Source organism: Mustela erminea, chromosome 10 (assembly GCF_009829155.1).
Source record: "Mustela erminea isolate mMusErm1 chromosome 10, mMusErm1.Pri, whole genome shotgun sequence".
Classification (NCBI taxonomy): domain Eukaryota; kingdom Metazoa; phylum Chordata; class Mammalia; order Carnivora; family Mustelidae; genus Mustela; species Mustela erminea.
The window spans coordinates 100,963,506-100,991,075 of record NC_045623.1 but is presented as its reverse complement, the minus strand read 5'-3'; the positions used below and the strand labels follow the sequence as shown (position 1 = coordinate 100,991,075).

The window sequence follows — 27,570 nt, the reverse complement described above, 5'->3', positions numbered from 1 at the left end:
TCCTTGCCCAGTGCAGAGCCCGACTTGAGTCTTGATCTCATGACCCTGACATGACCTAAGCCAAAATCAAGAGTCAGACGCGTAACCGACTGAGCCACCCACGTGCCCCATTTGAATTTTTTAATTTATCTCTACACCCATCGTGGGGCTTGAACTCAGGACCCCAAGATCAAGAGTTGCTCCTCTGACTAAGCCAACCAGGCATCCCTGGCCTTAGGGTTTTTAAATGTATTCTGGATAGATGATGGGTAGGATAAGTTAGAGAAGGAAACAGAATGTGATTTGCCACAAAAATCCATCCAGTGTGATCAGGCTTTGAGAGATTGGGACACTCGCTGAGAAGGCTGTTGCATGTCTTCTGTTCTATGCAAGGACTAACTGTACTGGGTACTATTTACTCCCTATAGTCCCTTGTGGTCCTAGAGGTGACAGGAACGTGTCTTATGGTTGGATTGATGATTAAATAAATGAGATTGTCCTAATCATCATCACACTGTTGTGATGTTGTTGATGTGATATTGTTGAACACTTCCTGTGTGCCAGATATCATGGCACATTGTTCCATAAATCACTGGATTTCATGCCACAGCACCCCTATAGAGTTTCATTTTTATCCTCATTTTATACACAAAGAGACAAAGACTTAGAGAGATTAAGTAGCTTAACTTGCCCTGGGTTGTGTGGATAGTAAGTGGCAGAGTTGGACTATGAGCTTGGGCAGTTTGACCGCAGAGCCGAATCCTTACCCTGCGTGACTCTGTCTACCAGTCTCTATAGGTACTGGGTGTGGAGTGTGGGTAGGGTGTGCACACAGTGCCAGTGACACTTGTGACCTTGGGCCGTTGCTGTGAGGACAGTGATGAGTAGGAGGAAGGTAGGCGAATGCCTCAGAAATGATTTAGGATGTTTTAGAGATCGATGGAAAGATCTCTCTCCGAACAATATTTCTTCTTCTGGTTTGCTGTTTGTTTCTGGAATTAAGATGGGATTAAAGTAGTGGTTTGCAAACTGCTCTATGTATCCTTAGGCTTCCGTGATGACCCAAAGTAATCTCTGAAGCCCTTTACCCCTCCCGTGCCCCCTTCTACCAGATCAGTTCCACTTCTGTCTCTTCCACGTGTTTATCAAAATAGTAAAAAACAAAGAACTGCTATATTTCTTTATTTAGTGTGTGTGATTTAACGTGCATTTATTTGATCACTAATGAGGTTGGATATATTTTCATATACATGCTGGGATGATTTTCTTTTGGCAATAGATCGCCTATCACATTCCTTGCCAATTTTCCTACTCGCATGTTCTTTTCTTACAGATTTTTCCAAATCTTTGTAAAATGGGAGTATTTCTCTATTATCTGTCAAATATAGTGCAATTTTTTTCCCAGTTTCTCTTTTGCCTTTTTTGTTCATGATGTTTTCATCTTGTACTACTCTTTCATTTCCATATAGCTAGATCCATTTTTACTTTCCTTTGTGTGTTCCGCTTCTGATAACACACTCAGAAACACCTTCCCTGTGTTTTATCATCCCATGGGGCAAATACCCTTGATTATTTTTAAATATAACTTAACAATTATTTTGTTACATTTTCCCCTCCTCCCGCTTACCTCAAAAATTCCCTTTTGGGATTTTGATTGGGATTATATTAAATAAACAGATTAATTTGGTGGAGAATTTATAAATTTACAATTTTATATTAGAATATAAGCTTCATAGGGGAAAAGATATTTGTATGTTTTGTTCACTGCTGTATCCTGGAATAGTGTCCTGGACTAAGAAAAGTAACTGGCACAGAGTAGGTGTTTAAATACATTTGCACAAATGAGCTTTAAGCCTGAAGACCTGATAGATGAGATGTGGACTGAACACTGTTATAATCCGGCTCTGCTGTGTACTACATGCTGTTGGACACAGCTCCTGCCACTCTGCATAGGAGATGAGAGGCACCAAGCAGGCCCCACGATGTGGACATCGTGAGATGTTCTGGGGAAGATAGAATGGTGCAGGAGGAAAGAACAGAGAGGACCCAGTCGAGATCGAGATGGGAGGGCAATGCCATAGGTAAGGCTGTTCAGGTAGCGGAGGGCTTGGCAGTTTTGGGGAGACAAAGGCCAGTGAGCCTTTGGAGGAGGGTGGAGAATGGCTTGAGATGAGGTTGAAAAAGTAGGCAATGGGCTTACGCAGGGTTTTATAAGGATTTAGGGGGAGTTTATAGAAACAACTTTGGATTAAGCATAATCATTAAAGCGTAGGAGGAAGAGAATGTTACGGTCTCATTTATTTTTTTAAGGATTACTCAGGTATTTTGCGGGCAGAATGGTTTTGTGAGGGCCAGAGGGAATGGTGTAGGTATACTGGGGGGGGAGTTTTTAGAGAGCCAGGCAGAATGGCAGTGGTTTGGATGAGATCAGTGGTCGCGGAAATGATGACATATTTGTTGGAGAAGAGAATTTCGGTGCCGGAAAACTTTGAAGGCTTTGAGTTGTGTCCTCTCTGCATGAGACCTATATCCTATAGGATATCCTTGGGAGGGATGGCTGTCCAGTCATGTCGGTCATAAATCCTTTAGGCTCAGCTCATGTCTCAGGACAGTAGCATGTGCGTGATGCGGAAGGGGAGCAGATGGGAAGGGTCCAGCACGTGGAGTGTCGCATAGGGAGGCCTTGGTGCTGGATGGAGACTTTTGGACACTCAGGTTTTTGAAGGAGACAGTACCAAACGTTTTCTGAAGACAGAGTGAACTTTGTTTACCTTTTTAGTTTTGTTCAGGGGTGGTCCAGTCTGGGTCTTACTTTCTTCATTTTCTCTCTTTCCTTGGGTCCATGTAGAAGACCATGTCTGCCTGTTGGATTGCATTGTCGTGGACCTACAAGACATGGACATCTTTGCTGCAGAGAGACGTCCTCGAGAGTATTCTAAGGCCTCAGAGGACAGCAGTGGAGATCTGGTGTTCCCTTCCTATTCCGTGCGGCAGACGGGAGGGAGTCTCCTAACTGAGCCTTGTCGGCTGAAACTGCAGGTGGAAAGGAATTTGGACAAGTGAGTGGTTTACATCTGGATAATTGTCTGTCTTTGGTAGACTCTTAATAGCTTGGCAATCAGTACTTTGGAGGTAAGTCTGGAAGAGAATAGGTGTTCACTTACTTCTTCCGTGTAGCAAATGTTTATTGAATCCCAGCTGTGTGCTAAACATGAGGGCTACTGTGATGGGAAGAAAAACCTGTCTTTATGGAGCTTATGTTGTGTTGATACAGGGATATAGGAAGGCAAATTAGAAGGTGATTGTAATTTAGAGTTTGACTCAGTGTTAGAGACTGTGTGATGGGATTGCCCCTGGGGCCTTGGAAACAAAGACGAGGAGGCACGGGTGTAGCACGGCTTTTGGTGGACGTAGGAAGGTGGTGATGGCAAGGAAAGTATTTTGGAAGAGGTCACATTTGGATTATATGTTCCAAGCACAATAGATCCTGGACCTGGTGTTGCTACTTACCCCGGAGCTCCATTTAATCAGAATAACTGTTGAGCTGCTGTTCTGCCCATTTGGCTCCGTTAAGCAATCTGAAAGTACTCCATAAAGGCTAATGAGCTGACTCTAAATGACCTTTTCATTGGCCTCAAGCACGGGATGCTCATCTCTGCTGTTCAGGGCATCGCTTCATTGTCATTACTGCTGTGGGATCGTCCGGGAAACATCTTAAATGTGAATGTTCCCAGACCCCACCAGAGACCCGGGTGGAACCTGGAAGTGGAACCTGGGTCTCAGGGCTAAGCCTTGGGTGCATGTGAGTGAGGTTCCCTGGTGTGGCCTGGGGACCAAGAGCCCGGATAGGAGCTGCTGTGCCCCGTGTGTGATCACTGTCTGTTTGGGGCATTCGTTTCAGAAAAAGCAGCAATACTTGGCATTTCTGTGATAAGCAAAGACGGTGTGTGGCTGTCAAGTAATGAAGGACGTTCTCGTTGGCAGCATTTTGACAAGCCGTCTGGTTACTTGTGGGGAGTGCGATTCTAATCCGTCTTTGGCCACTCCCTTCGGGGTTCTAGGGTTTGGGCAAACCGTTTAATGCTCCTTTTTTGTTTCTCTCTGGATTAACGACACTAACACCGTGTAGCTGCTCTCTCTGGGATGTTTGCATTTTATTCTTTTTTGTTATTCGAATGCTCCCTGGCTGGTGCTCAGTTATGCTTGGCATGGGCTCTCTCTGGTTTTCTGGCCTAGCAATCTTAGGAGGAGCTTCGTTATTTAGAAATGGAACACTTCGTTTTCTTTTCAAATAATGCTTTCCCCCCCAATAACGTGCTTTGTTACTCTGATTATGTAAACTTGACCCGCTTCCCTTCCATCCGCGTTTATGTGCAAGTGATTATAGCATCAGCCCCGACAGGCAGCGATAACTCCGTACGAGAGACCCTCTCAGCGGCTTGCGCCACAGAAACAGGGAGCTGAGAGGGTGCCCGGGAGTCCCTTCCAGATTTTTTTTTGTGGCTTGCATCACTGCTCGTTCTTTACTTGGTCACTGTATGGATTTTTCTCTGCACAGTTACTTTCTACATTCTCCTTTGAATCCCCATCCTCTCCGCACTCCGAGCGTGCTGTCTGCGGCATCCGTGCGGCCCGCTTCTCCCTGGGAGGGTGGGGGGCAGCTCTTCAGTGTGGGGACGAGGTACGCTACCCCCAGATCCGGGCATCTCAGCCCTACTCCTGCCCGTCTCAGCAGAGACAAGTGACGGATTCAGAGTTTATCCTGATGTCCCATCTGGGCTCCGTCTGAAACCCTGGAGTCTGCCTTTAGTTATCATGGAGTCTGAAGAGTTAAGTGAAGAGGTCGCTGTTTCTTCATTGCCTCCCCAGATGTAACGCTAGAGCTCTTTCTGGGTCTCATGAGATCTTTTTCCTCATTAATCAATTACTTGGCTAATTCAGATCTGGGGACGTTGTAAGTGCGTATTTTGAGAGGAAAAGGGTTCTTTGTAGATGACACAGGATACTCAGTTGTGCTCACCTGGTTTGTTTGGAGCCACATGAAAGTTTTATTATCGGAAGTTAGAAACGAACCGATGGATAATGTCGGTGGGCACAGTTTAGCTCTTTCTTGTGTTTGGGTGTGAGCTTTGTCAGTGTTACTGATTTGTTGGCCAAAGCGACTTTTTTTCTTTCCTCAGAGAAATAAGTCACACTGTGCCAGACATTTCTATCCATGGCAGTCTCTCCTCAGTCCACTGCTCCCTGGATTTGTCCAAATACAAGCTGATCCGGGGTTTACTGGAGAACAACCTCGGAGAGCCCATAGAGGAATTTATGCGGCCTTATGATTTACAGGACCCAAGAATTCACGTAAGTGAGACCTCGCACCGTCCCACAACCCTTAACTCTCACAGTCGCAGCCGATGGCCACCTTGTGCGTGGATCGCTCCAGCTCACCTGCGGAGAGCAGATGGGACGACGAGCAGATTAATGTCTTGACATTTTAACCCCCTTTTCAGACTGGCGTTTTCCTCTTGCAGACTGTTCTCAGTGGAGAAGTGTACACGTGCATGTGCTTCCTCATCGATATGGTGAACGTGAGTCTGGAGCTGAAAGATCCCAAAGGAAAAGAAAGTACTGGGTCCTTAGCCAGGTATGACTTTCACGGTGCTGGTGTATGCCTGGTGACCCACAGGACTGTAGCAGTACTGCAAACAGTACTCGTATCCGCTTTAGCGTAGAGCGGAGGTTGCAGAACGGTGGTTCATGACGGAGGTGGTCTGCACAGTGCGTTTTGGTAGCTTTTTCAAAGTTTAAATTCATTGCTTTATGAGTAAAGACAGGTTATTAGGACGTGTCGGTGACCTCCCCACCTGGTGCTGAAATGGTTGCGTTAGAAAGAGCTGTAGAAATGAATCAAAACTTTCCTAAGACTCTGCTGGCATTGGTTGTTCTGTTTTGTTTTGTTTTCATGTCAGCACTGTTCAAAAAAATTGGACAGTCGACACACAACGTGATGTTAGTTTCACATGTACAACAAAGTGATTCAACTTCTCCGTCCGTTTTGCTGCGCTCACCGCGAGTGCAGGTGCCTTCTGTCGCCCTGGGACACTCCTATGGCACCGTGACTGTATTGCTTGTGTTGTACTCTTGATCCCCGTGACTTACTCATTCCATAACTGGAAGCCCGTACCTCCCGCTCCCCTTCACCCTTTCGCCTCCCCACCCTGAATCTACTGGTGTTCGGAAGCATCGACTCCAGACCCGCAGTTACGGAGAGCTCGTACTGCTGTTACTGGTACCTGTGGAGCGCACCTTTAACGTCGTGCGGTTTCTGCGGGGAGAGACACAGCAGCCACCGCAGTTGTGTGTGAGTGGCAAGGAGGGGGTAACATTCCAGAGAGCCTGCAGTGTTGTAAGGGAGGCTCCATTGGAAAAAGTCGTATCATAATATACTCCTAATGTAATCTTGCTGCTGTGCTCTGTCATCGAAGCTTAAAATCATAATAATAAATAAAAGTGCCACGGGCTGGAGGGGGGTGTCAAAAAAGGAGTGACAGACATGCAAGACACAGCAGGGATTGAGAAGAATGCAGATGTTTTCCTCCTGATGGTATGTGACCCTGGTGGCCCGCAGGCTGCTCTGTGGCCACAGTCCCTGTGGCTGATAGAGCAGCCAGTGTCTCGATGTGGCAGCAAGTGAGACGAGAGTCCCTGAGTGCCCTTGAATTCACCTCACAGAGTTGGAGCACCGTCCACCTCACGGAGTCCACCATTCACCTCACAGAGTTGGAGCACCGTCCACCTCACGGAGTCCACCATTCACCTCACAGAGTTGGAGCACCGTCCACCTCACGGAGTCCACCATTCACCTCACAGAGTTGGAGCACCGTCCACCTCACGGAGTCCACCATTCACCTCACAGAGTTCGAGCACCGTCCACCTCACGGAGTCCACCATTCACCTCACAGAGTTCGAGCACCGTCCACCAAGTGCAGAGGGGTCCGAAGCACAGGCTGGGCGGTGTCTGCCGAAGGGGAGACCCAGAGCTAGTTGGGGAGCAGCCCTGCTCACTGCGTCCCTGGCCAGCATTTAAAAATTGGGGGACTTGGCATAAAAAGTTTGGATTTCAGCCTCTTTTGAGAAGCTGAAAGCTTTGACAATACTGGACCCATGTTTTCATGGAGGAGCATCTTGGGCTGCCTGTACATAGCGCGTGTTTGCCTGGTGATTCACTTTGTGCATCTGTCACTTGCATGGTCTGGGCATACCAGGAATTTGTAATTACTGGTCTGGAACCCAGACGACTGCGTTGTGTCTTCACACCTGATACCTTTTCATTTTGATCTCTTGACAAGCATGTGAGGCTGAGGCCGGGCAGATAGGACTTCTGTTTTCCAGATGGACTTTTTATCTAGTGTAAGGTCATATGGCTGGAAAAGTGGTTCTGTATTTGAAAACAGGACTTCAAAGTCTAGAAATTTCCCTACTGAAACACTCCTTTTTTTCTTGTCTTTCTGTCAACAGTCCATCCTGGCCTCTATCTAACTCAGTTGAATGAAACATGGTATAATGAGGCTTGGGGCCCAGATAGTCTTGTGAGTCAGCAGTTTTTTTCTGATGACTAGCTATGCCCTTAGTTTTTTATAAATTGAAATAATTCTGTATGGAAGGTCATGATGGTACTGAGTAAATTATGAATTGCACATTGTGGCTTCCTCTGTTATTTAAAAAAAAAAGGCAGTATCATATGTACTTCCTCTTGGTGGATCAGTTGCATTATTTCTCTATATGAGGAATGTTACTTGTTCTGGTTGCTTCTAGGAAACTATAGTAGTTATATAACAATTGGGCAGTCTCTGAAGAGGGGAATCTGCAGGAAGGCTAGGAGTTGACAGATGAAGGTCTAAAGAGACCCTTGGCATCCCTTGGAGATTGTTAAACAGATATAACCTTCTCAGACTTGAGATGAGAAACAAGAATGCCGTTGCAGCCAGAGAATGGATAATAATAGATAATGTTATTCCTCACGGAGTTCCTATGGACAAGGTCATTTTCCTGGAAATGAAAAGTAAGAGATAGGGGTCAATGGCGCTAGATCCTTTTTGAGGAGTCTGTTAACAAAATTGGGGAAAGTTATTCCCCTTCATAATTCTCAGGGATACTTAGGACTTTGTTCGTTGTCTCGAACTTAGATAATTTTGTGAAATGGAAGAGTTTAATATCTTGTCTGCTTTTTCCCTTTCAGATTCGACTTCAAGAAATGTAAACTGCTCTATGAAAGCTTTTCCAACCAAACCAAGTCCATTAACTTGGTTTCCCATTCCATGATGGCTTTTGACACCCGCTATGCCGGGCAGAAGGCCAGCGCCGGCCTGACAAATGTCTTCAGCTGTATTTTTCAGCCTTCCAGGAACAGCAGCACCACCCAGGGATCCATCCAGATGGAGCTGCATTTCAGGTAGTGGACCGAGACCCTGATTCCATGTTTGTTTCTCTATCAAACTTCCTTTTGTGGCCAGTGGGCCAAGGCTCTTTCAGCTTTAGAACGTCACAGGACTGAGGAGTCACTGGAAAGATAAATAGAAAAGGGCTCACCAGCGCCGCTCACGGCGCATTAACTCGGTATTCCTGTCACCTTGCAGTTGCCTGTATTGGCCAAGAGATGTCTCTGTTGCCTTAAAAAAAAAAAAGTTTAGAATTAGACCAGAGTCTTAAACTCAATCTCTCTGTAGACTGTTGTAGTATGTAGAGCAAACAGAGGAAGGAAGAAATGATTCTTGTTTAAGGGGAAAGAAGATGTTTGGTCTGTAGAAATTATAGGAACGTGGTTTTGACTTGAATTATTCCTTTATCTATGCACGTCTTGCTAACCCATTTCTCCATTTAAACGGGGCCTCTTTGAAATAGCTTATGTTTTTCTTCCCGGTATTAGGCCAGGAAGCATCTGAAATGTGCATATAATGACTGTATGTTTTGGAATTGTACCAATGTGGGCTTAACATCTCGATCTACCACCTTTTAGCTGTGTGTCCTAGGACAAGTTCAACTACTTTGACCGGCAGTTTTCTCCTCTAGAGGGTAGAGCAGACAAGTGTACCCACCTCACACGGTGCAGGCGGGAATTAAAGAAGTAATGCTGGCCTGTGGCATGGCCCCGATGGTAGTTCTTATTGTTATTACCGAGGCAGCGGGTGTTATGTACAGTGTACTGCTGCGAGGTTTTATGGCTAAGGTGGGAATAGGCCTGAAAACCGTGAAAAATTAGGTTTGATCTAAAATCCTCCAATGCAAATTCAAAAGGAGACCTTTGGAAGAAACGTCAGTTCTACTCTATTAGTGCCTAATGTTCTCAGGCTGTACCTACGAACTAGTAAGTGAAAAGGCTGGGAAAAACTTCATGGACCAAAAAAGATGAAGATTATTCTTGTATTCCTATGCTTGAATGTACCTGATACTTGAGTGTGCTGCGTGGTGAATTCTCAGGGTTGAGATTTCTTTTAGAGAGAGGTCATGGTCCTTCTCCATATGCCTTTAGGAAGTCTAGCAAAGTACAGTCAGATCTTTGCCTGAACTTTCTGGATGCTCTGAAATGAGAGTGCTCGTTACCTCTAACTGTGGGCCCAGCCCCAAGCCACGCACTTCCTTACTTTGATACTTAAATCCTCCCAGCAGGTCTGCAGAGTGGGTGCCTTCTGCCCAGTTTTATAGCTGCAGCAGTAGAATTGGAGGGCACTGAACGCCTCTCCAAGGTGGGTGAATGACATGCTCAGGACTCACACTGGGGCCTCTGATTGCAGCGCCCATGTGGCTTCCGACAGTCCTCAGGTGTGGTCACTGCGTGTCTCCTGACCTGGCTGATTGCTGTCAGATGTGAGGCTGGCTGTGATTTGTGGTTCTTTTGTTTGAAGATGTTTATCTGAGCAGGAGGCTTCCATATATTTGGTCCTTCTGCAGAAATAATTTCTTTTTGGGTTTGCTATATTATTATTGATCTAGCTTCCTAATCTGTCAGCTAGTTGTCTCATCAATCATATTTTTTTTTAAAAGATTTTATTTATTTATTTGACAGAGAGAGAGGCCACAAGTAGGCAGAGAGGCAGACAGAGAGAGAGAGGGAAGCAGGCTCCCAGCTGAGCTGAGAGCCCGATGTGGGGCTTGATTCCAGGACCCTGGGATCATGACCTGAGCTGAAGGCAGAGGCTTTAACCCACTGAGCCACCCAGGTGCCCCTCATCGATCTTATTTTTAATACACAAGGAGCCTTGGAATATCACTTTGTGTATATACTGGAGGTGTGTAATTTCTGGGAGCCAAAAAGTAAAGTCTTACCTTGGTTCTTGTGAACAGAAATACCATTGTGAGGGAGAGGGGGTTAACATGTTCCCTTGATTGGAACTTTTGAACGCTTTCTGTGTCTCCAGAAGAATCGCTCTTCTGTTTGGATTTTGTGTGTCAAATATAAATCACTTCACAGTGTTTAAAGGCTTGAAATATTTTCCAGAAAAGGGTATCAGGCATACTTTGACTTTTCAGTTAGTGCATAACTCTGACGATCTATGTTCAAAATGGGGTGGAAAAAATTTTACCGAGGGCAACATTTTTTCTCTAATACAAAAGAGTAAAGTGTTTCTGTGAAAAATGCTGTGTCTGTATGAGGGAGACATGCATCACTGTGCCCTTTCTCCAGAGGCAGTGAGCCAGGTTTAGGAGAAACAAGAGAACTAGAGAGGCCAGACTTAAAAACATCTCAGAATCAGCTTTTGCTGAATAGGAGCCCCTTTTGGGGGAGGTAGCCAAGTATGTATGGGTAGTAGCTGGAGCCCCAGAGTCACTTCGCGGCTCACAGAACAAAGTTCAACCCAGAAAACCATACAAAGGTATCCTGAGCCACTTTCCTTCTGTCCCACCCATCCCTGCCCACTCATATTCTGGTAGGGCCACACCAGGGTTTGAGACTAGGCTTGGGGTCCTCCATGGGTTTTCACCTCAAATAGAGAATGCGGGGTAATTGGGCCTACAAAACCAATATTGTCTCTCTCCCTCCCCCAACTCCACTTCTGGGTGCTTGGAGCTATGCCCACATATAAATGTCATTTTATTTGTCCTCCTTCTCAGGCTAAAGATCTGGGTTGTCTGGTCGGGTCCAGTTGGCGAATTAGTACTATTGTGTACATTTGATGTTTGTAAAGAAGTGATCCCAAACATCAAAGATAGGGTGCCTCACTGATCTTCTTGAAATAGCCTGTGGGGAAGGAACTGACATTTACCGAACACACACCTGCTATGTGCCTGGTGCTTTGTCTTTTACCCTGTTCATGTTTCTCATTTTATAACTGAGGAAACAGGCTCAGAGAAGGTAGGCAACTTATCCAAGCAAGATAACACAGCTTGTAAGCGACTGGATTTGAGTCCGTGCTCTTTCTACTGCACTGGGATTTCTCGGCTTCAGCACTGTTGACGTTTTAGGTTAGACACTTCTGGTTGCGGGGCTGTCCTGTCTGTTGTGGGATGTTTAGTACTGTCCCTGCCATCTGTTCTCTAGAGGCCCATAGTGAGCCACTCCCCCACTTTGCGTTGTGACCAACACAGACGCCTCCAGATGTTGTCAGACATCTCCTGTGGGACAAAATCACTCCTGGTTGAGAACTGCCAGAGGACACTATACTGTCTTACAGCATAAAAATGTGATGAGCTTTTGAAAATATACACTAAGTCTCTTATTAGACCACTGTTCAGAGTTTACTGATACCCAGAGCAGTCAATTTTAAAAATACGGGAAAAACACCTGCCCAAGCTGAGTAGTATACTTGCAAGTTAATAAAATACATTTCTCCCTTCCTGTTTTATTTTTTTGTTAAATCTTTATGCTTGCAGATCTACAAAGGATTCATCCTGTTTTACAGTAGTTCTCAACAATCTGCGTGTGTTCCTCATATTTGACTGGCTCCTGCTAGTCCATGATTTTCTTCACACTCCCAGCGACATCAAGAAACAGACTCATGTTACTTCTTCTCGCCACCGTAACTCTAGCAGTGAATCTGCTGTAGTTCCCAAAACTGTGAAAAGTGGAGTAGTTACCAAGCGGTCTTCCCTTCCTGTGTCCACTGAAAGGCACCTGGAGGTCAAGGTCAACGTAACAGGTGAGCCTGTTGTCGTAGGGGTGTTGTAGGTGTGAGTCACTGATTCTCAGTCTGAATGGTAGGCTCAGTATGTGTCTTCTCGGATGGTTTTTCTGTCATCTCTGTATCTTGATGTGAGCACTTACACATTTGCAGACCAATGAGTGTCGGAATCCGTGACCTTCATTTTCTGCTCTGAACTGTGGGCTCCCATTCAAGGCTGCAGGGTTCTGGGCCCTCGGCTCCACTGGCCCATGGCTGTTGTCCAGCTTGAGTGCTGCCTGGCCACTGGTCTTTTCCCCGAGTGTTAACTCTGGCTTCAGTTTTCTGTTTGGTCTTTAGTGCTCCAACAGATGTGCCTTACTGAGTTTAGGCAAATCTGATATGTGAAAATTGCAGGATAAATAAGTGAGGGGATCATTATTTTCTTTGCAAAAAGAATATGTCCCTTTACAAACAGATTTCCTGTGGTTTTTGTTAACTAGCGAACTCCCCTGGTAGATCTGTATGTATTTGTGGATCTACTGTCAAGTTGCTGATGTAGCCAACTACCGCTCAGGGGTTTGGAAGAAGCCGGCCAGCACAGTGCGCTCAGAACAGATTTAGTTTCAAAAGTTCAGTCTAAACAAGGGGTTTGATGAAAACGAAAAGTAAATTTGCCATGTACAAATGAGTAGGAAACTATTTATATTTAGTAATTTCAAAAAGATCTATGTTAAATTAGTGTATGTTCTTTGTAAACCACTTGAACAGCTATGTAGATGATGCCGTGCCTCCCACTGCCCGACCAGCATTAGGACGTGTGTCTATTTCTGGGTTTTTAAAATAGGCCATTGCTTGGAGAAGGGGTGATATCCCGGGCTTCTGAATATCTCATAGTCCTCCCAGGAGACTTAGCTTAAAAATACATTCTACAGGTTTTTTAAAAAAAATTTATTCATTTGAGAGAGAGAGAGTGAGCAAGCCAGAGCACAAGGGGGGGAAGTGTGAGGGGAGAGGCAGAGAGAGAGCAGGGAGCCTGATGTGGGACTCGATCGCAGAACCCTGAGATCATGACCTGAGTGGAAGGCAGATGCTTAACCAACCTAGCCACACAGGTTCCCCCTTAAAAATACATTCTAAAGAGAGAAGAGAAGCTGCATCCCAGTCTTTTCTGCCTGGGCAGTGCTGTTTTGGCTCAGCTGTGCCTGGCCAGATACAGAGAATTTGTTCAGGCTGGTGGTAAAGCCAAGTGTCGACAAACATCCTGGAGAGCAAGTCTTGCTGGCTAATCCCCCTCCCCTCACCCTCCCCAGTGTAAATGCATTGATTACTTTGCAGCAGCCTGGTGTTTTCCAGCTTCCCAGCTTTGGCTTGGTTGACCATGCTGTCCTTTCCAGGCACGGAGTTTGTGGTCGTTGAAGATGTGTCCTGCTTCGATACCAACGCCATTATTCTCAAAGGCACCACAGTGCTCACCTATAAGCCCCGATTTGTCGATCGCCCCTTTTCAGGGAGTTTGTTTGGCATCGAGGTAAGAAGTCTATGTGTCGATCAAAACACTCAATGTTTGGCTTAAGAGAAAAGGATTTGGAAGAGAATTTTACCTGCTCGGCTTTCATTAGGGGAAACCATTGATGGAGTCGGGGAACTCTGGCCCCTCTCTCTTTGGTTTGTCCTCAGATCTACCAGGCTATCCTTATATGGGCAGTCAGTCCTCCAGTGTCAGGCTGTAAATAATGCTGAGAGATGGGACTTCTGGGTCTTACCTAGTCCCTTCCTCGAGAAGTTCAGCGAGACTCTTGCAGTCCCCAGTACTCTGCAGGCCCCTGCTGTGCCTTCAGTGGCTGTGGCCTAGCCCTGGGGAAATTAGGCAAGGTGGGCAAGTGGTCCTCATTTCCCTGTGTCCCCTTCCCTGCATTGAATTGTCATCTCTGTGAAGACTTAGGGCTTTGTGGTCTTGGAAACTTGTTTATATGAGGTGTGAAGGATTTGATGCATTATCCTTTTAGGAATATCTCATTTGTAGAAGGATATCTCTGAAGAGTCATGCCTAACCTAACGGAGTGAGTCTCTCATAGTGCTTCTTGAGGCTGTAATTTAATATCATGAAGGAGATACTTGGCGTTGGAGTGGCCTTCTGTAGCCTGAAAATTACATGATGCAATATTGAGTAAAAACTGCTTTGTTTCTTTTAAGGTCAGGAGCCGTGGAGAGGGAAGGAGAAATGAGGCCGATTATTATTTCTATCAAGTGTTCTTAATCTGCTGATCTCTGCTGACGTTCCTCTTGTTATAATATTAGAATATTGGGTCCAGGTTACTCATCATTCCCTTTATGATTGAACTTTTCGTGCCCTATTCTTTCCAGTCGTATTTCAGAGGTTGAATGAACAAAACTTTTTTCACTGTCAGCAGCTTATGGCACTTTTTTTTTCTCTCGCAGCAGATATAGCTCAGTATAATCTGTAGAGATTTCACTTCTTGATTACTTGTTTCTCTCATGTCACAAAACCTCAGTTTGAGGGGAAGGATTTATGTGCTGGTGTGATGTGAGCTGATCATGAAATTGTCGCTCTTTCCCAGCCTCTCTAGTACCAGCTTTGAATGGAAAATGTTGGTGATTGATTAATGAACTGTCAGGGACAATTGAGTTTTGTGTAGCAGAAGGCCCTGAAGAAAAAAGGAAAATGAAACTTCTTTTGCTCTAAGTCTTAGAGAAACTATATTATTTGAGATTCCTGGAAATTCCTTTCAGTCTTGTTCCTCAGGCAGCACAATTGGATCTGAATTTTAAGACCCCTCCCCTGGCTTCACCACCCCCCTGCCGCCCACGCCTTGGTCCATCACTGGGGCAGAATTTATAAAGGAAGCCAAATGAGTTGATGTTGACTATGGTAAAGGAGCTTGGTTTCACATATTTTCAGCACTAGAAAATGGCCTCCATCCCCCCAAAGAGGGGAAAAAGGGAGAGCAACATGAATGCTTTCTTCTATACTGTTCTTTCTTCCTCTCTTTTTTTTTTCTTTTTTTCCAAAATTTTGTTTAAACTTTCCTTAGTTAATACGCAGTGTAATACTGGTTTCAGGACTAGAATTCAGTGGTTCATCACTTATACACAACACCCAGTGCTCATCAAACCAAGTGCCTCCTTAATGCCCCTCCCCCACCCGCCCCTCCCCCACCCACCTCCTTCCATCAACCCTCCGTTTGTTCTCTGTGGTTGAGAGTCTCTTATGGTTTGTTTCTGTCTCTCTTCCCCTTCCCATATGTTCCTCTGTTTTATTTTTTAAATTCTACATACGAGCAAGATTATATAGTATTTGTTTTTCTCTGACTTCACTTAGCATAGTACACTCCAGCTCCATCCATCTTGTTGCAAAACACAAGATTTCATTCTTTTTGATGGCTGAGTAATATTCCATTGTAAATATATATAGATCAAGATCTATATATATCATAGCTTCTTTATCCATTTACCAGTCAATGGACAGTTGGGCTGTTCCCGTATTTTTTTTTTTTTTTTCCAGATTTATTGAGAGAGAGAGAATGAGCAGGGGGAGGGGCAGGGGGAGAGAGAGAATCCTCAAGCTGACTCCATGCTGAATGTGGAGCCTGATTCAGGGCTTGATCCCAGGACCCCGAGACCTTGTCTGAATCGAAATCAAGAGTCAGTTACCCAACTGACTGAGCCACTCAGGCACCTCTGGCTATTGTTGGTAGTGCTGCTGCTATGAACATGTACCCCTTTGAATTTATGTTTTTATATCCTTCAGGCAAATGCTTAGTATAATTGCTGGACCGTAGGGTGTTCTATTTTTAACTTTTTGAGGAACCTCCATACTGTTTTCCAGAGTGACTGCACCAGTTTGCATTCCCACCAGCAAAGCAGCAGGGTTCCCCTTCCTCCACATGTTACTTTTAGCCGTTCTGACAGGTGTGTGGTAGTATCTCATTGAGGTTTTGGTTTATATTTCCCTGATGATGAGTGATGTTGAGCATCTTTTCATGTCTTTTAGCCATCTGGATGTCTTCTCTGGAAAAATGTCTTTATATCCTCTGCCCATTTCTTAACTGGATTATTTGTTTTTTTGGGTATTGAGTTTGAGAAGTTTGTGATAGATTCTGGTCTTCTGTACTGTTCTTGAAGTACAAAGATAATTCCGTCTTAGAATGGGAGTCTTCTCTCCCTTCTCTCTCTCCATAAATACGTTTATTGTTAAACTTTTTTATTATAGGACTTTTCAAACATACACAAGTAAACAGATTACTCTAATGAGCCCCTGTATAGCCCATCACCCAGCTTCAGTAATTAATGTGTTTATTTTCAATTATGAAAGTAACAATTATATTACATCAAATTGAGGGAGGGGAAGAGAAAATTACCCATTCCTTTGTCTGGACTCTCTGTTGGCATTTTGATGTGTTTCTTTCTTAAGGTCATGGTGTAATAGTATTTTGATTGCACTGTTTGTCCACATAGCCCATGTTGTTAACTATCTGCCTACATTCCATGTGGTCTTTTTAATCATCTCTTTTAAATGATGATAAAAGGGTCCGTTGAGTAAATGTGATATAACCTGGGCTGCTCTGAATTGTTTTTGTTAACTATTAAATAATGGTTCAGTGATTTTTGTTTTCTGTATGTTGCATTATTTCCATAGACTAGTTCCTAGAAAGATGTAGGATTATTGAATCAAAGTGTATGTGTGAATTTTTGGACCTTTTGCCATGTGACAGTGAACTGCCTTTTATAAGTGGGGGAGGACCACTGACCACCCTTCCGGCCGTGGGCAAGAATGCCGGCCCCCCCTTGACAATATTTATTTCATCAGTTGTTGTGGGTCTTTTGATAACACGGGATTGATTGCTGCCGAGATAGTGGGTTTTTTCCTGCTGATGCTTATTAGACTCTTCTCAATCAGACATTAATTCTTCCTACACTGCATTTCATTCTCTAGGTGTTCTCATGCCGACTAGGGAACGAGCACGAGACGGCTCTTTCAATTGTTGATCCAGTTCAAATTCAAGTGGAGCTTGTGGGGAACTCTTCCTACCAGAATAGTTCGGGACTGATGGATGCGTTCAATAGTGAAGATTTCCCACCGATCTTAGAGGTAATGATAAAAAACATGTAGACACATCGATACACTCTCAAACACTGCCCTGTGCCTGAACACGGCATATTTACTCTGCTCAACTCAACAATGTTTTTAGCACTTTGGCAAATACCAAAGAAATATGACATTGTCTCTGTCCTAGAAAGTCTTTCAGTCTTGTGGAGAATGAAACACCTGTTCATTACCTAGTATCATGTTGAAGTTTTGTGAAAGCTGGCAGAAGGCAGACCACAACAGAGGGAGGAGTGTGGATTGTGGGTGGAACCGAAGGTAGGGACAGGATATCAGTAGATAGCGGAGAACAGTCCACGTTAGGAAGTAGCTAGGTCGGGGGCGAAGGGGCCCAGCCAGCACAAGATAGAGGGAGGTCTCCCCAGAACAAAGACGTGCATCTGGGAGCATGGAGGATGATGCCTGGTCAAGGTGAAGCCGGGCAAAGAAGACAGAAGAATTTGGTGTTTTATTTCTTTGGTTAAGGAAGAACAATTAATCCATTGGAACCATGGGAGATTGAAAGGGAGAGAAAAGCCCTGTTAGTTTTTTGTCTTTGAAGACAAAATACGTAATCAACCAGGTGCCACCCCCAGGCGTTCCAGCAGTTACCCCAGTTTTAAGTGGCCTTGCGCTGGTGTCTGCATTGCTTACCGCTGGCCGCTGTAGTGTTGATGTGGGAGGGAGGCCGGATGTGAGGAAATGCTAGTGTGGCACTGGACTCATTTAAGGTTATGTTTGGAGAAAGAAGAGGTAATTTTTGTTGAGTGGTCAGTTGGTTTCAGGAATTAAAAAGATTAAATCAGTCAAAGCAAAATGGGTTCACAGAATGCTGCTGATCCCCCCTTCCCTGCCCAAGCTGTTCTCTGATTCTCTGCTTTGATGATTAATCTTCTTGTAAGAAAATTGTTCAACCGAAATATTCATTGCTGTGGTAGATTTCCTAGCTTTTCGTTTTTTAGTTGGTGCAGTTTTGTGAACATTCAACCTCATAGCACAGACATCTTACCTTATGGCCCTTCGTGCTTAATTTTAAGATCTTCCCAGTCTTCAAAATGAAAAATTAATGTGGTGTCTGTGGAACTTCTAGAACTTGAGTTGGGAGCTAGACATACATGTGAGAGGTGTGGGCGTAAAAGCAAATTCAACTTGAAAAAACTGCCGCCTTCTCAATTTTTTTAGATTCAGTTACAAGCCCTGGATATCCGGCTCTCCTACAACGATGTTCAGCTGTTTCTTGCCATTGCAAAATCCATCCCAGAGCAAGCCAGTGCTGCAGTGCCGGACCCAGTGGCCCTGGAGACCAGCTCTGTTAGCAGTTCCCTTCCGGGTGGGACTCGGGCTGGAGAGGAGATCAGAGAAGGTTCGAGACACACCCTAGATCCTGTCTTGGGTAGGTGTTGAATTGTGAAACCCAACTCAGTCTGCCTAATAGTTCCCCTTCCGGTTAACTGTTCAGATTGTCTTTTGCACAATTAAATTGTTCAGAGTATAATTGTATGTCATTAAGTATAATTATAAGTATGATGCTGTAATTTTTAAAAAATTTAAGAACAAATACAACACCCCAAACCAACCGCTGTAACCTACACTAGTTTTCCTTTTACCACTTCTTCCGGAGCTATATGGATAATGCTAAGGGCTAGTTTTAAACATTGAGTTTTTCTCCCTTGTGTTGATAATACTAAATTTCAGTTTTAAACTTTTATGAACACAATCAGTATAGGGAAAAGACTCTTGAAAATTTCAGGGTGCACTTTGGTAAGTCTCTAGGTTGGAGCCCATTTTTTTTTTTTTTAAGATTTTATTTATTTGACACAGGGGGAGAGATCACAAGTAGGCGGAGAGGCAGGTAGAGAGAGAAGGGCAAACAGTCTCTGTGCTGAGCAGAGAGCCCGATGCGGGGCTCCATCCCAGGACCCTGAAATCATGATCTGAGCTGAAGGCAGAGGCTTAACCCACTGAGCCACCCGGGTGCCCCTGGAGCCCATTTTTGCCTAGAGAAACAATGTTTTAGCCACCAGCTTCTGAATTTCTTTCTTTTTTTTCTTTAATTAGTGAGTGGACTCATTTCTCTAAAATTATTTATGAAAATCATGTACTTTTTTCCCTAGAGTTACAGCTGGCTAGACTGCAGGAGCTGGGATTCAGCGTGGATGATTGCCGCAAAGCCCTGTTTGTGTGCCAAGGTATTTGCACCAGGGTTTCCATACTTGTTGTTCATTGGACAATATGCTTGCTTCCTGTCCCATCCCCCCCATACCCACAAGGTAATCGAGAGAGCCAGACTGTATTTTGACTCCCCTCCATGGTTTTCTGTGTGCTGAACATGACCTTGGACAGGGTTTAGTGAGGAGCAGCAGTATTTCATAGGGGATAAAAACTTGGGCTCTGGAGCTGATGCTTCTGGTCTGTACCATGCTGCTATTTTGATTACTCATTGGTGATTCGGACAAGTCACTTAGCCTCTCTGTACCAGTGCTTCCTTATCTGAAAAAAGAGGATAGGAGGACTCCCCTTGGAGGGGGTTTGGTATAAACAGGCAGTGTCTCCAGAGCACCACGGGAAAGTGCCTGGCACCCAGCAGGTGCTCTGATGCTGGTGGCCAGCGCTGCTGGCGGTCATGGTAATGGTGCTGATGCGGAGAGTCAGGGCTGCTGAGCTCCCGTGTGCCTCATCCTGGGTTTTCTTGTGGGATCTTCATAGCCCTTTGAGGTGGACATCACTGTCCCTGCTTCAGATAAGGAAACTGGCTCAGATAGGTAAACTGGTCTGAGGTCACCTGTTAGTGAGGGGCTAAGATACACTGAAAGCCAAGCCTGCCTGTGTTCTTTCTGCTGCAGCAGAGTCCCTCCTACCTTCCTCTCTGTTGCCATTTTTCTTAAAACAGGAAGGTAAAGCAAAGGCTGCATTTTTTTCTCGTCTGTGCTTATATGTACGTTTCTCTACTTCTTTTTTTTTTTTTTAAGATTTTTTAAAAATTTTATTTATTTGTCAGACAGAGATCACAAGTAGACAGAGAAGCAGGCAGAGAGAAAGGGGGAAACAGGCTCCCTGCAGAGCAGAGAGCCCGATGCGGGACTCGATCCCATGACCCTGAGATCACGACCCGAGCTGAAGGCAGAAGCTTTAACCCACTGAGCCACCCAGGCACCACTACTTCTTTATGTATTATATATAGCCATACGTATGTATATGTATATACGTATAATATCATGTATGTTGGCAGATTGTAGTACAAATACAATTAATTGTGTAGCCTCTTTACAATACAGTTTTATTGAATTACAGTCGCAATATTATTGCAGTGTACTTAATACCATCATCTTCCCGTGTCATTAAAATTATTTGTAAACATTAATTTTTTTTTTACATTGACCTAATGATATATTTTATTTTATTTTTTAAAAGATTTTATTTATTTATTTGACAGAGATCACAAGTAGGCAGAGAGGCAGGCAGAGAGAGAGGAGGAAGCAGACTCCCCGCCGAGCAGAGAGCCTGATGTGCGGCTTGATCCCAGGACCCTGGGATCATGACTGGAGCCGAAGGCAGAGGCTTTAACCCACTGAGCCCCCAGGCACCCCGATCTATTTTATTTTTATTTTTTAATTTAATTTTATTTTTTCAGTGTTTCAAGGTCCATTGTTTATGCACCATCCCCAGTGCTCCACGCCATACGCGGCTCCTTGATACCCACTACCAGGCTCACCTAATGATACATTTTAATTTAACTCTTCTTTGCTTTTCATTCTTTAAATATTGTACACAGTTCTGTAATCCATATTTTTTTGGTATGAACTTCTGTCTGTATCTTTTAGTACTTCCTTATAGAGAGACCTTGTAGGATAAACACTGGATCCAAGGGTGTAACTATGTTTTTCAGACTTTTTATTCCATTTGATAAATCTTTTTCTAAAACGTACCAGGCCGAACTCCAGCCAATTCGGTGTGAAAATGCTGGTCGTACAGCACAGTTCTTCACATTAACTATTATTTTTTTCCTTCTGAAAAAAAAAAAGGGAGACAGATTTAGTTATCTTGCATTCCTTAGCTTTGTTTTCACCTAGACATCACACTTCGTTAGTGTAATTAACTTAATACCCCCAAGTGTTTACATTTTCTATTTTTCTTCTTTAACACAACATTTCTTTTAAATTTCTTTCTTTCTTTTTTTTTTTTTTTTTTTAAGATTTTGTTTATTTATTGTCAGAGTGAGCACAGGCAGACAGAGTGGCAGGCAGAGGCAGACAGAGAAGCAGGCTCCCACTGAGCAAGGAGCCTGATGCGGGACTCGATCCCAGGATGCTGGGATCATGACCTGAGCCGAAGGCAGCGGCTTAACCAACTGAGCCACCCAGGCATCCCTCTATTTAATTTCTAGGAGCGTTTTCGATTTTTATTAATTTTTATTTCTTTAGTAGCTAAGGTGTCATTCTTTCCATCACAAAAACAATAACAGCAACTATTATCAGTAGAGCCTTTGATAAGTGCCAGGCTCTGTTCAGAGGAGAACTTTACATGGACTTGTCTGTTTCCTCCTTGTGGTAGCCCTGTGAGTATGTGCTATTGGGCACAGACACCAAGTAACTTGCCCAATATCCAGCATCTTCTAGGTGCTGGAATCAGAAGCCAGGCCACCTTCTAGAGCATGTGCCCTTAACCACTTACCCCTGTGTTGTGTACTGTCCTCTAGTAATTTATAGATATGGGGTTGCATTGATTTCCTTTATAGCTTTAGCGATCTGGCAGTGTTGGGGATGCGAGTGGCTGTTATTTTAACAGCGATATTACACACGTGCCCTTCTCATTGCTCTTTGTTCTCAAGGAATTCCTGATCGGTGGAGAAGACAAAGTCATTTGAGAACAGTCCCAAAGTAGCACATCAGTACAGGCAAAACTACACAGTGAAGATTACATACTTCCTAGAGTGACATCTAGAATTTGGATCCTGTCTTTTCTTCTCCTCTCCTCTCCTCCGACAGATGTCATAGTAGAGGAGGGATGGCTCCTGGAGGCGTTTCGAACCAGATCATGAAGGGTGGTGAACTTGAGTGGAAGGTGTGCAAAGGGGCTGCGTTCTATTTGCCTAGAGATAGAATTCCTATGCTAGTTTTTTTTCTTCTTTTCTAAGACTGAGAGTAGGTACATCTGGGGAGCGGGAACCTCTTGGGCTGTCCAGTAGGTCCCTAAAAATGTTTCCTCAGTGAGCTGCTTGAGTAGCTGTGCAAGCTGGCTGAACTGATGGCCTTTAAATTTTCTTGAAGGCCAGCTGAAAAAGGCGGCAAGTTGGTTGTTTAAGAATGCCGAACCTCTGAAGTCTCTCTCCCTGGCATCGAGTGGCCGCGAGAGCCAGGGGCCCGTGGCGGCGCGGCTGATCTCCGGGGTGGAGGTGAAAGCCGAGAGCGTGTGCATCTGCTTCATCGATGACTGCATGGACTGTGACGTCCCTCTGGCTGAGCTCACCTTTTCCCGTGAGTGTTTTCCCGATGTTCAGGCTCATCTTGAAGATTTGCCATGATTGCCGAGTTATTTGGAGCCCGTTGTGTGTGTGTGTGTGTGTGTGTGTGTGTGTGTGTGTGATATTCATGCTCCCCACTTAACAGTATGGGTGAAATTCAGATAATGGTTTTACATCTGTTTTTCATTATTTGTATTTTAAAGAGATGTGTATTTATTTGCCATATGTGGCCTTCAGCCTCTAGTTTGGGAATAATATACATTGTCATTGATGAAATTTCTGTTCTATTAACAGCTCTAGCTAAATAATTCCTGATGTCTCCGTTTTGTTTATCTTTTTATATATGTAAAGCCTGCAATGAGCCCTGTTATTGGAGGCACTTAAAAGATAAGCTCAGAAAATGCTCTGCCCTGTGTATGTTTGAAAGGAAAGCACACGGAGTCTTACTAGAATATTCACCTCACAGTGTCCCCCATAGGGCGCTGAGAGCTCTCCTTCAGCAGCAGCGGGGTTGAGGGGACGAGGACCTCCTCCTCGACCGTGTCACCACAGGCAGTGTTAGATGGGGCTTTGGTGGAGAGTCCATGAAAACCTCACCACTGGGTTTACTCTTACTGCTGTTGTGACCTTGCCAGAGTCTTTTTCCTTCAAGGAAAATTCCATCCTGGGGATTGAGTTAGACCTCTGTACACGGGAGAGGCTTCCTTTTCCCTGTGCTCCAAGGCCCCACCAGGGCCACAAGACTGAGAGTGATAGCTGGGATTCTGATGGAGAATCTTTTCTGCAGGGAATAATTACTTCTTATTTTTCTACGGTGATCTTAAAATTTTGAGCTAATCTTTGTCAGGACATAACTGCTCTTACCAGTCTGCCTTCTGATTTTTAGGCATTCAGGACAAAGTAGGTTTTTTATATTCCTACAGACTTGAGATACACAGAGACACCCAGGTGCTGGGGCTGGCCTGGGACAGGAAGGAGGCGGAGGAGGCCTTTGCCTAAGGCACAACATTGCAAGGGGTACCAGAAACTCAGGAATTAGGACAAATAACATTAAAAAAAAAGATTTTATTTATTTGATAGAGAGACAGTAAGAGAGAGACTACAAGCAGGGGGAGTGAGAGAGGGGGAAGCAGGTTTCCCCTGAGCAGGGAACCCGATGCAGTGCTCGATCCCAGGACCCTGGGAGCATGACCTGAGCTGAAGACAGATGCTTAAGGACTGAGCCATCCAGGCTCCCTGACAAATAACATTTTAACACAGTGTTAAAAAAAAAAAAAAAAAAAAAATCAGGGGTGCCTGGGTGGCTCAGCGGGTTAAGCCTCTGCCTTCAACTCAGGTCGTGATCTCAGGGTCTTGGGATCGAGCCCCGCATTGGACTCTCTGCTCAGCGGGGAGCCTGCTTCCCTTCCTCTCTCTGCCTGCCTCTCTGCCTACTTATGATCTCTGTCAGATAAATAAATAAAATCTTTAAAACGAAAAATCAGAATTCATGCAGAAAGCCCATGATGAACAAAATATCAAGATTTCGCGTGCTTTCCTAGGGGGTCATCGCTATCAGCTGTGTTTAACGTCCATCCATCTCTTCACTAAAACCTCAGCTGAGAAAGTTCGCTCTGGTTTGCTCTTGCCCCACGGCTGCTGTAAGGTGTGCTTTCTTTGCAGGTGTGACCTTCCTGCAGCAGGCACGAGCTAGCCCCGAAGGCTACGCCCACTTCACCCTCTCCGGCGACTATTACAACCGCGCCCTGTCAGGTCAGTCCCTGCACTTGTGTGATCGTGGGGCTAAAACCCACACTTCAGTATGTGCCTGAGCCTATTTCTACCTAAATTTTGCCGGAGGGAAAGGGGGCGGGGCTGAGCAGGGAAAGGTGAGACACAGGCGACTAACTAGGCACAAAAGATCGAGATTTTTCTTTTTTTCTGACATATCTGATACATTGCAACTGAGTTACATACAAAGAAGTTTTTCTAGTTAACTCCATTTGAGACTGGAGTTTGGCTCATTCTAGAACAGGGAATGGCTCAGGAGCGAAGGATCATTTGTCTGGCCCTGACGGAAGCTAGATTTCAAGGGAGATTTCTGCCCGTAAGCATTTTATACTTCAAGCATCCTTCCTCCTTGCTGGACCTTTTCTACTAGAGGCATCCTGAGTCCGGGATTGTATATAATGTGCCGCACCCTACTCCCTCACGCAAAACATAGCTGATCAGAGCAGGCGATCCTTCTGGAGACATAGAACCTGGGTAATACTGCAGAGCATTTTCAGGTTTCTTTCCTTCCGCTGGGACGACCAAGGTAAGGACCCATATACACAGACATTCAGGAAGCGGGGGAAACCAGGGCTGAGGAGTTTGAGTGTGAAGTTCTCTGCTGTAAGGGAGTGCTTAGTAGGTGTGGGCAGAGTAGAGCTGCACAGCCCAGGGCTTCGGCCTCAGAGTGACTGCTCCCTCTGATTTCGTTGGAGACAGAAGCATCATTAATTGTGCTGCTGCTGCAGATGGTTCTAGAGCACGTGCGGCAATTCCTTTTGTACGTTAGTTAGCGTTTTTCTCTCCTTGTTCTGGATTCACTTTCTAAGAGTGCTAGCACTCTGATTTCCCAGCTGTTCAGCAAGTTTAACTTTAGAATACTGATCCGAGTCTTACTAGGTGAGAGAGACTCTCGCGGGGCATATGGAAGCCATTTTTCTGAGATTCATGTATTTTCCCAGAGCAAATCTTGCTTCCTTTTATAGTTACGCGGTCAGGTCACTAAGTGCTGAACGGTGCTAGGAGACAAATGTACCTGCTCGATGCTACGTATCCGATTGGGTTCCTCTTGGTCAGTCACCTGATCTGTGGCTGACGGAGTATAGCTCGAAAACTGTTAAAAATGAGCTGTCTTGGGATGCCTGGGTGGCTTAGCTGGTTAAGCGTCTGCCTTCAGCTCAGGACATGGTCCCAGGGTCCTGGGATCAAGTCCCGCGTCCGTCTAGCTCCCTGTTCAGCAAGGAGCCTGCTTCTCCCTCTGCTTGCCGCTCCCCCTGCTTGTGCTTGCTTGCTCTTTCTGCCTGACAGGCAAATAAATAAATCCTTTAAAAAAAAAAAAAAAAATAAAAAAGAACTGTCCTGAAAAGTTGAGTCTTTTTTTTTTTTTTTTTAAAGATTTTATTTATTTCTTTGAGAGAGCGAGAGAGAGTACAAGCAGGGGAGCAGCAGAGGGAGAGGGAGAAGCAGGCTCCCAGCTAAACCAGTAGCCTGATGCAGGGCTCAATTCTAGGACCCCCGGATCATAAACTGAGCCACCCAGGTGACCTGAAACGTTGAGTCTTTAAAACCACAGAGAGGTACCATTTTTCTTGTCCAATAGCCTGACAAAAATTAAGTGTGACACTGCTGTGAGCCACAGAACTTTAACTTCTTGCCATTAGAATTTTAAGTTGGTGCAGTCACTATGGAAAACACTCTGACATGTAGCAGGGTTAAGTGTGAGCATTACACTTCTTCTAGGTCTGTACCCCAGAGGCTGTCTGGCCCGCGTGTGCTTGGAGACAAGCAGGAGACCTCATGGTGGTGGTTCCTCATAGCTATAAAGTGTGGCCTCGAGGGAATGTTTCACAGCAGTAGAACGAATACGTAGATTGCGGTGTATCCCTATGTGGATTACAGTTCACTGGGGAAAGTAACTGTGCCACAGCTACGTAGCACGGTCATGAGTGAAGCAGAGAGGCACGTGGTTGGGCAAAAATAGAAACTTACAGACGAACACGTATGGCCGGATTCCATTTATGTAAAGATCCCCAATAGGTCGAACTCACCAGTATGTTCTGAAGAAATACATGTGTGTTGAAACTATGAGGGGAGAGCAAGGAAGTAATGAAAGCTGCAAGCTGATGTTTACGTGGGGTCGGGTGGGAGGGGCTGGTGGGAAGCGAGCTGACACGGGACCGTGGCACTCGGAGCCTTCCAAGGAGCATATAGTTTTCTGTTTCTTAAGCTGAAGAGTGGCTGCATGGGGCTTATGGTAATTTTGTTCTTTAAAGCGTACATAGACGTTTTCATACCTTTTGTACTAATGACATTTTAAGATTAGAAATTTGGGAAAAACTTAAATTAATGTATATCCAGTTATGCTGTACTTACTTATCCAACCAACGGATTCTTGTTGGAAGTGGGAGAATCCAGTTAAAGGGTTACTTAAGCTGCACTTAAGCAGTACTTTTCCATTCTGAGTCCGAGACTCCTTTCTCCATCTTGAGTGGATCAAAAGCAGGTCGTGCCTGCTCTTTAAGAAAGAGGGCGCATATGCTCTGTGCACGTCTCCCTCCCACCTCTGGAGGAGCGTGTGGGGCCCGTATGTGTCCTTCCACTCACGTGTCCTCTAGACAGCACAGACGTCGGTAGGGTGACCTATCGCTGAAGATGGTGCTTTCACTGTGAAAGCACATTGGAAATAGAAAGCTGTTAAGCTGCAGTTTGTTTTTGCTGAGCGTTTGTGAACAGCGTTCACCCGTAAGCTCTCACTATCTGCTGAACAGATGTCTTATTTCCTGTGTTCTTTTAGGCTGGGAGCCATTTATTGAGCCATGGCCATGCTCCGTATCGTGGCAACAACAGGCAGCTAGTCGTCTCCATCCTCCTCGACTGAAGCTGGAAGCCAAGGCCAAGCCCCGTTTGGATATCAACATCACCTCTGTGCTAATTGGTGAGGAGAAAGTTGTCCCTAGAAGATCGGTACCTTTCTGTACATAAGTCACTTGTCCAGAAGACTGTTAATCCTGGGTTGGCAAATACCTAGGCCCACACTGGACATCACTTACTCACCGTGGCTGCTTTCCTGATAAACTCGAACATGGCCTCATGGTTCTTTTCAACTCATTGCTCCAGGGCTGGGGTCCCATATTAATGCTTTCAGTGATCAAGCAAGAGCTCAGACTGTTTGGGAAACAGAACACTCT

General features: G+C 44.9%; 1 protein-coding gene across 9 annotated transcripts in view; it reads left to right on the top strand.

Annotated features, from left to right (window-relative positions):
* VPS13D (vacuolar protein sorting 13 homolog D) overlaps window positions 1–27,570 on the top strand; it is a 252,982-nt gene that overhangs the window by 64,829 nt on the left and 160,583 nt on the right. For all 9 annotated transcript variants that reach the window (XR_004276204.1, XR_004276203.1, XM_032302406.1 and 6 more), the window contains 12 exons: window positions 2,828–3,038; window positions 5,160–5,331; window positions 5,502–5,614; window positions 8,210–8,422; window positions 11,839–12,104; window positions 13,463–13,596; window positions 17,023–17,178; window positions 18,355–18,565; window positions 19,287–19,361; window positions 22,440–22,646; window positions 24,296–24,385; window positions 27,177–27,317. Coding sequence is in view for 7 of the 9 variants with exons in the window: in XM_032302406.1 (XP_032158297.1) it covers window positions 2,828–3,038; window positions 5,160–5,331; window positions 5,502–5,614; window positions 8,210–8,422; window positions 11,839–12,104; window positions 13,463–13,596; window positions 17,023–17,178; window positions 18,355–18,565; window positions 19,287–19,361; window positions 22,440–22,646; window positions 24,296–24,385; window positions 27,177–27,317 (1,989 nt within the window). In the remaining 2 variants the exon portion in view is untranslated. The remainder of the gene's footprint in view (window positions 1–2,827; window positions 3,039–5,159; window positions 5,332–5,501; window positions 5,615–8,209; window positions 8,423–11,838; window positions 12,105–13,462; window positions 13,597–17,022; window positions 17,179–18,354; window positions 18,566–19,286; window positions 19,362–22,439; window positions 22,647–24,295; window positions 24,386–27,176; window positions 27,318–27,570) is intronic.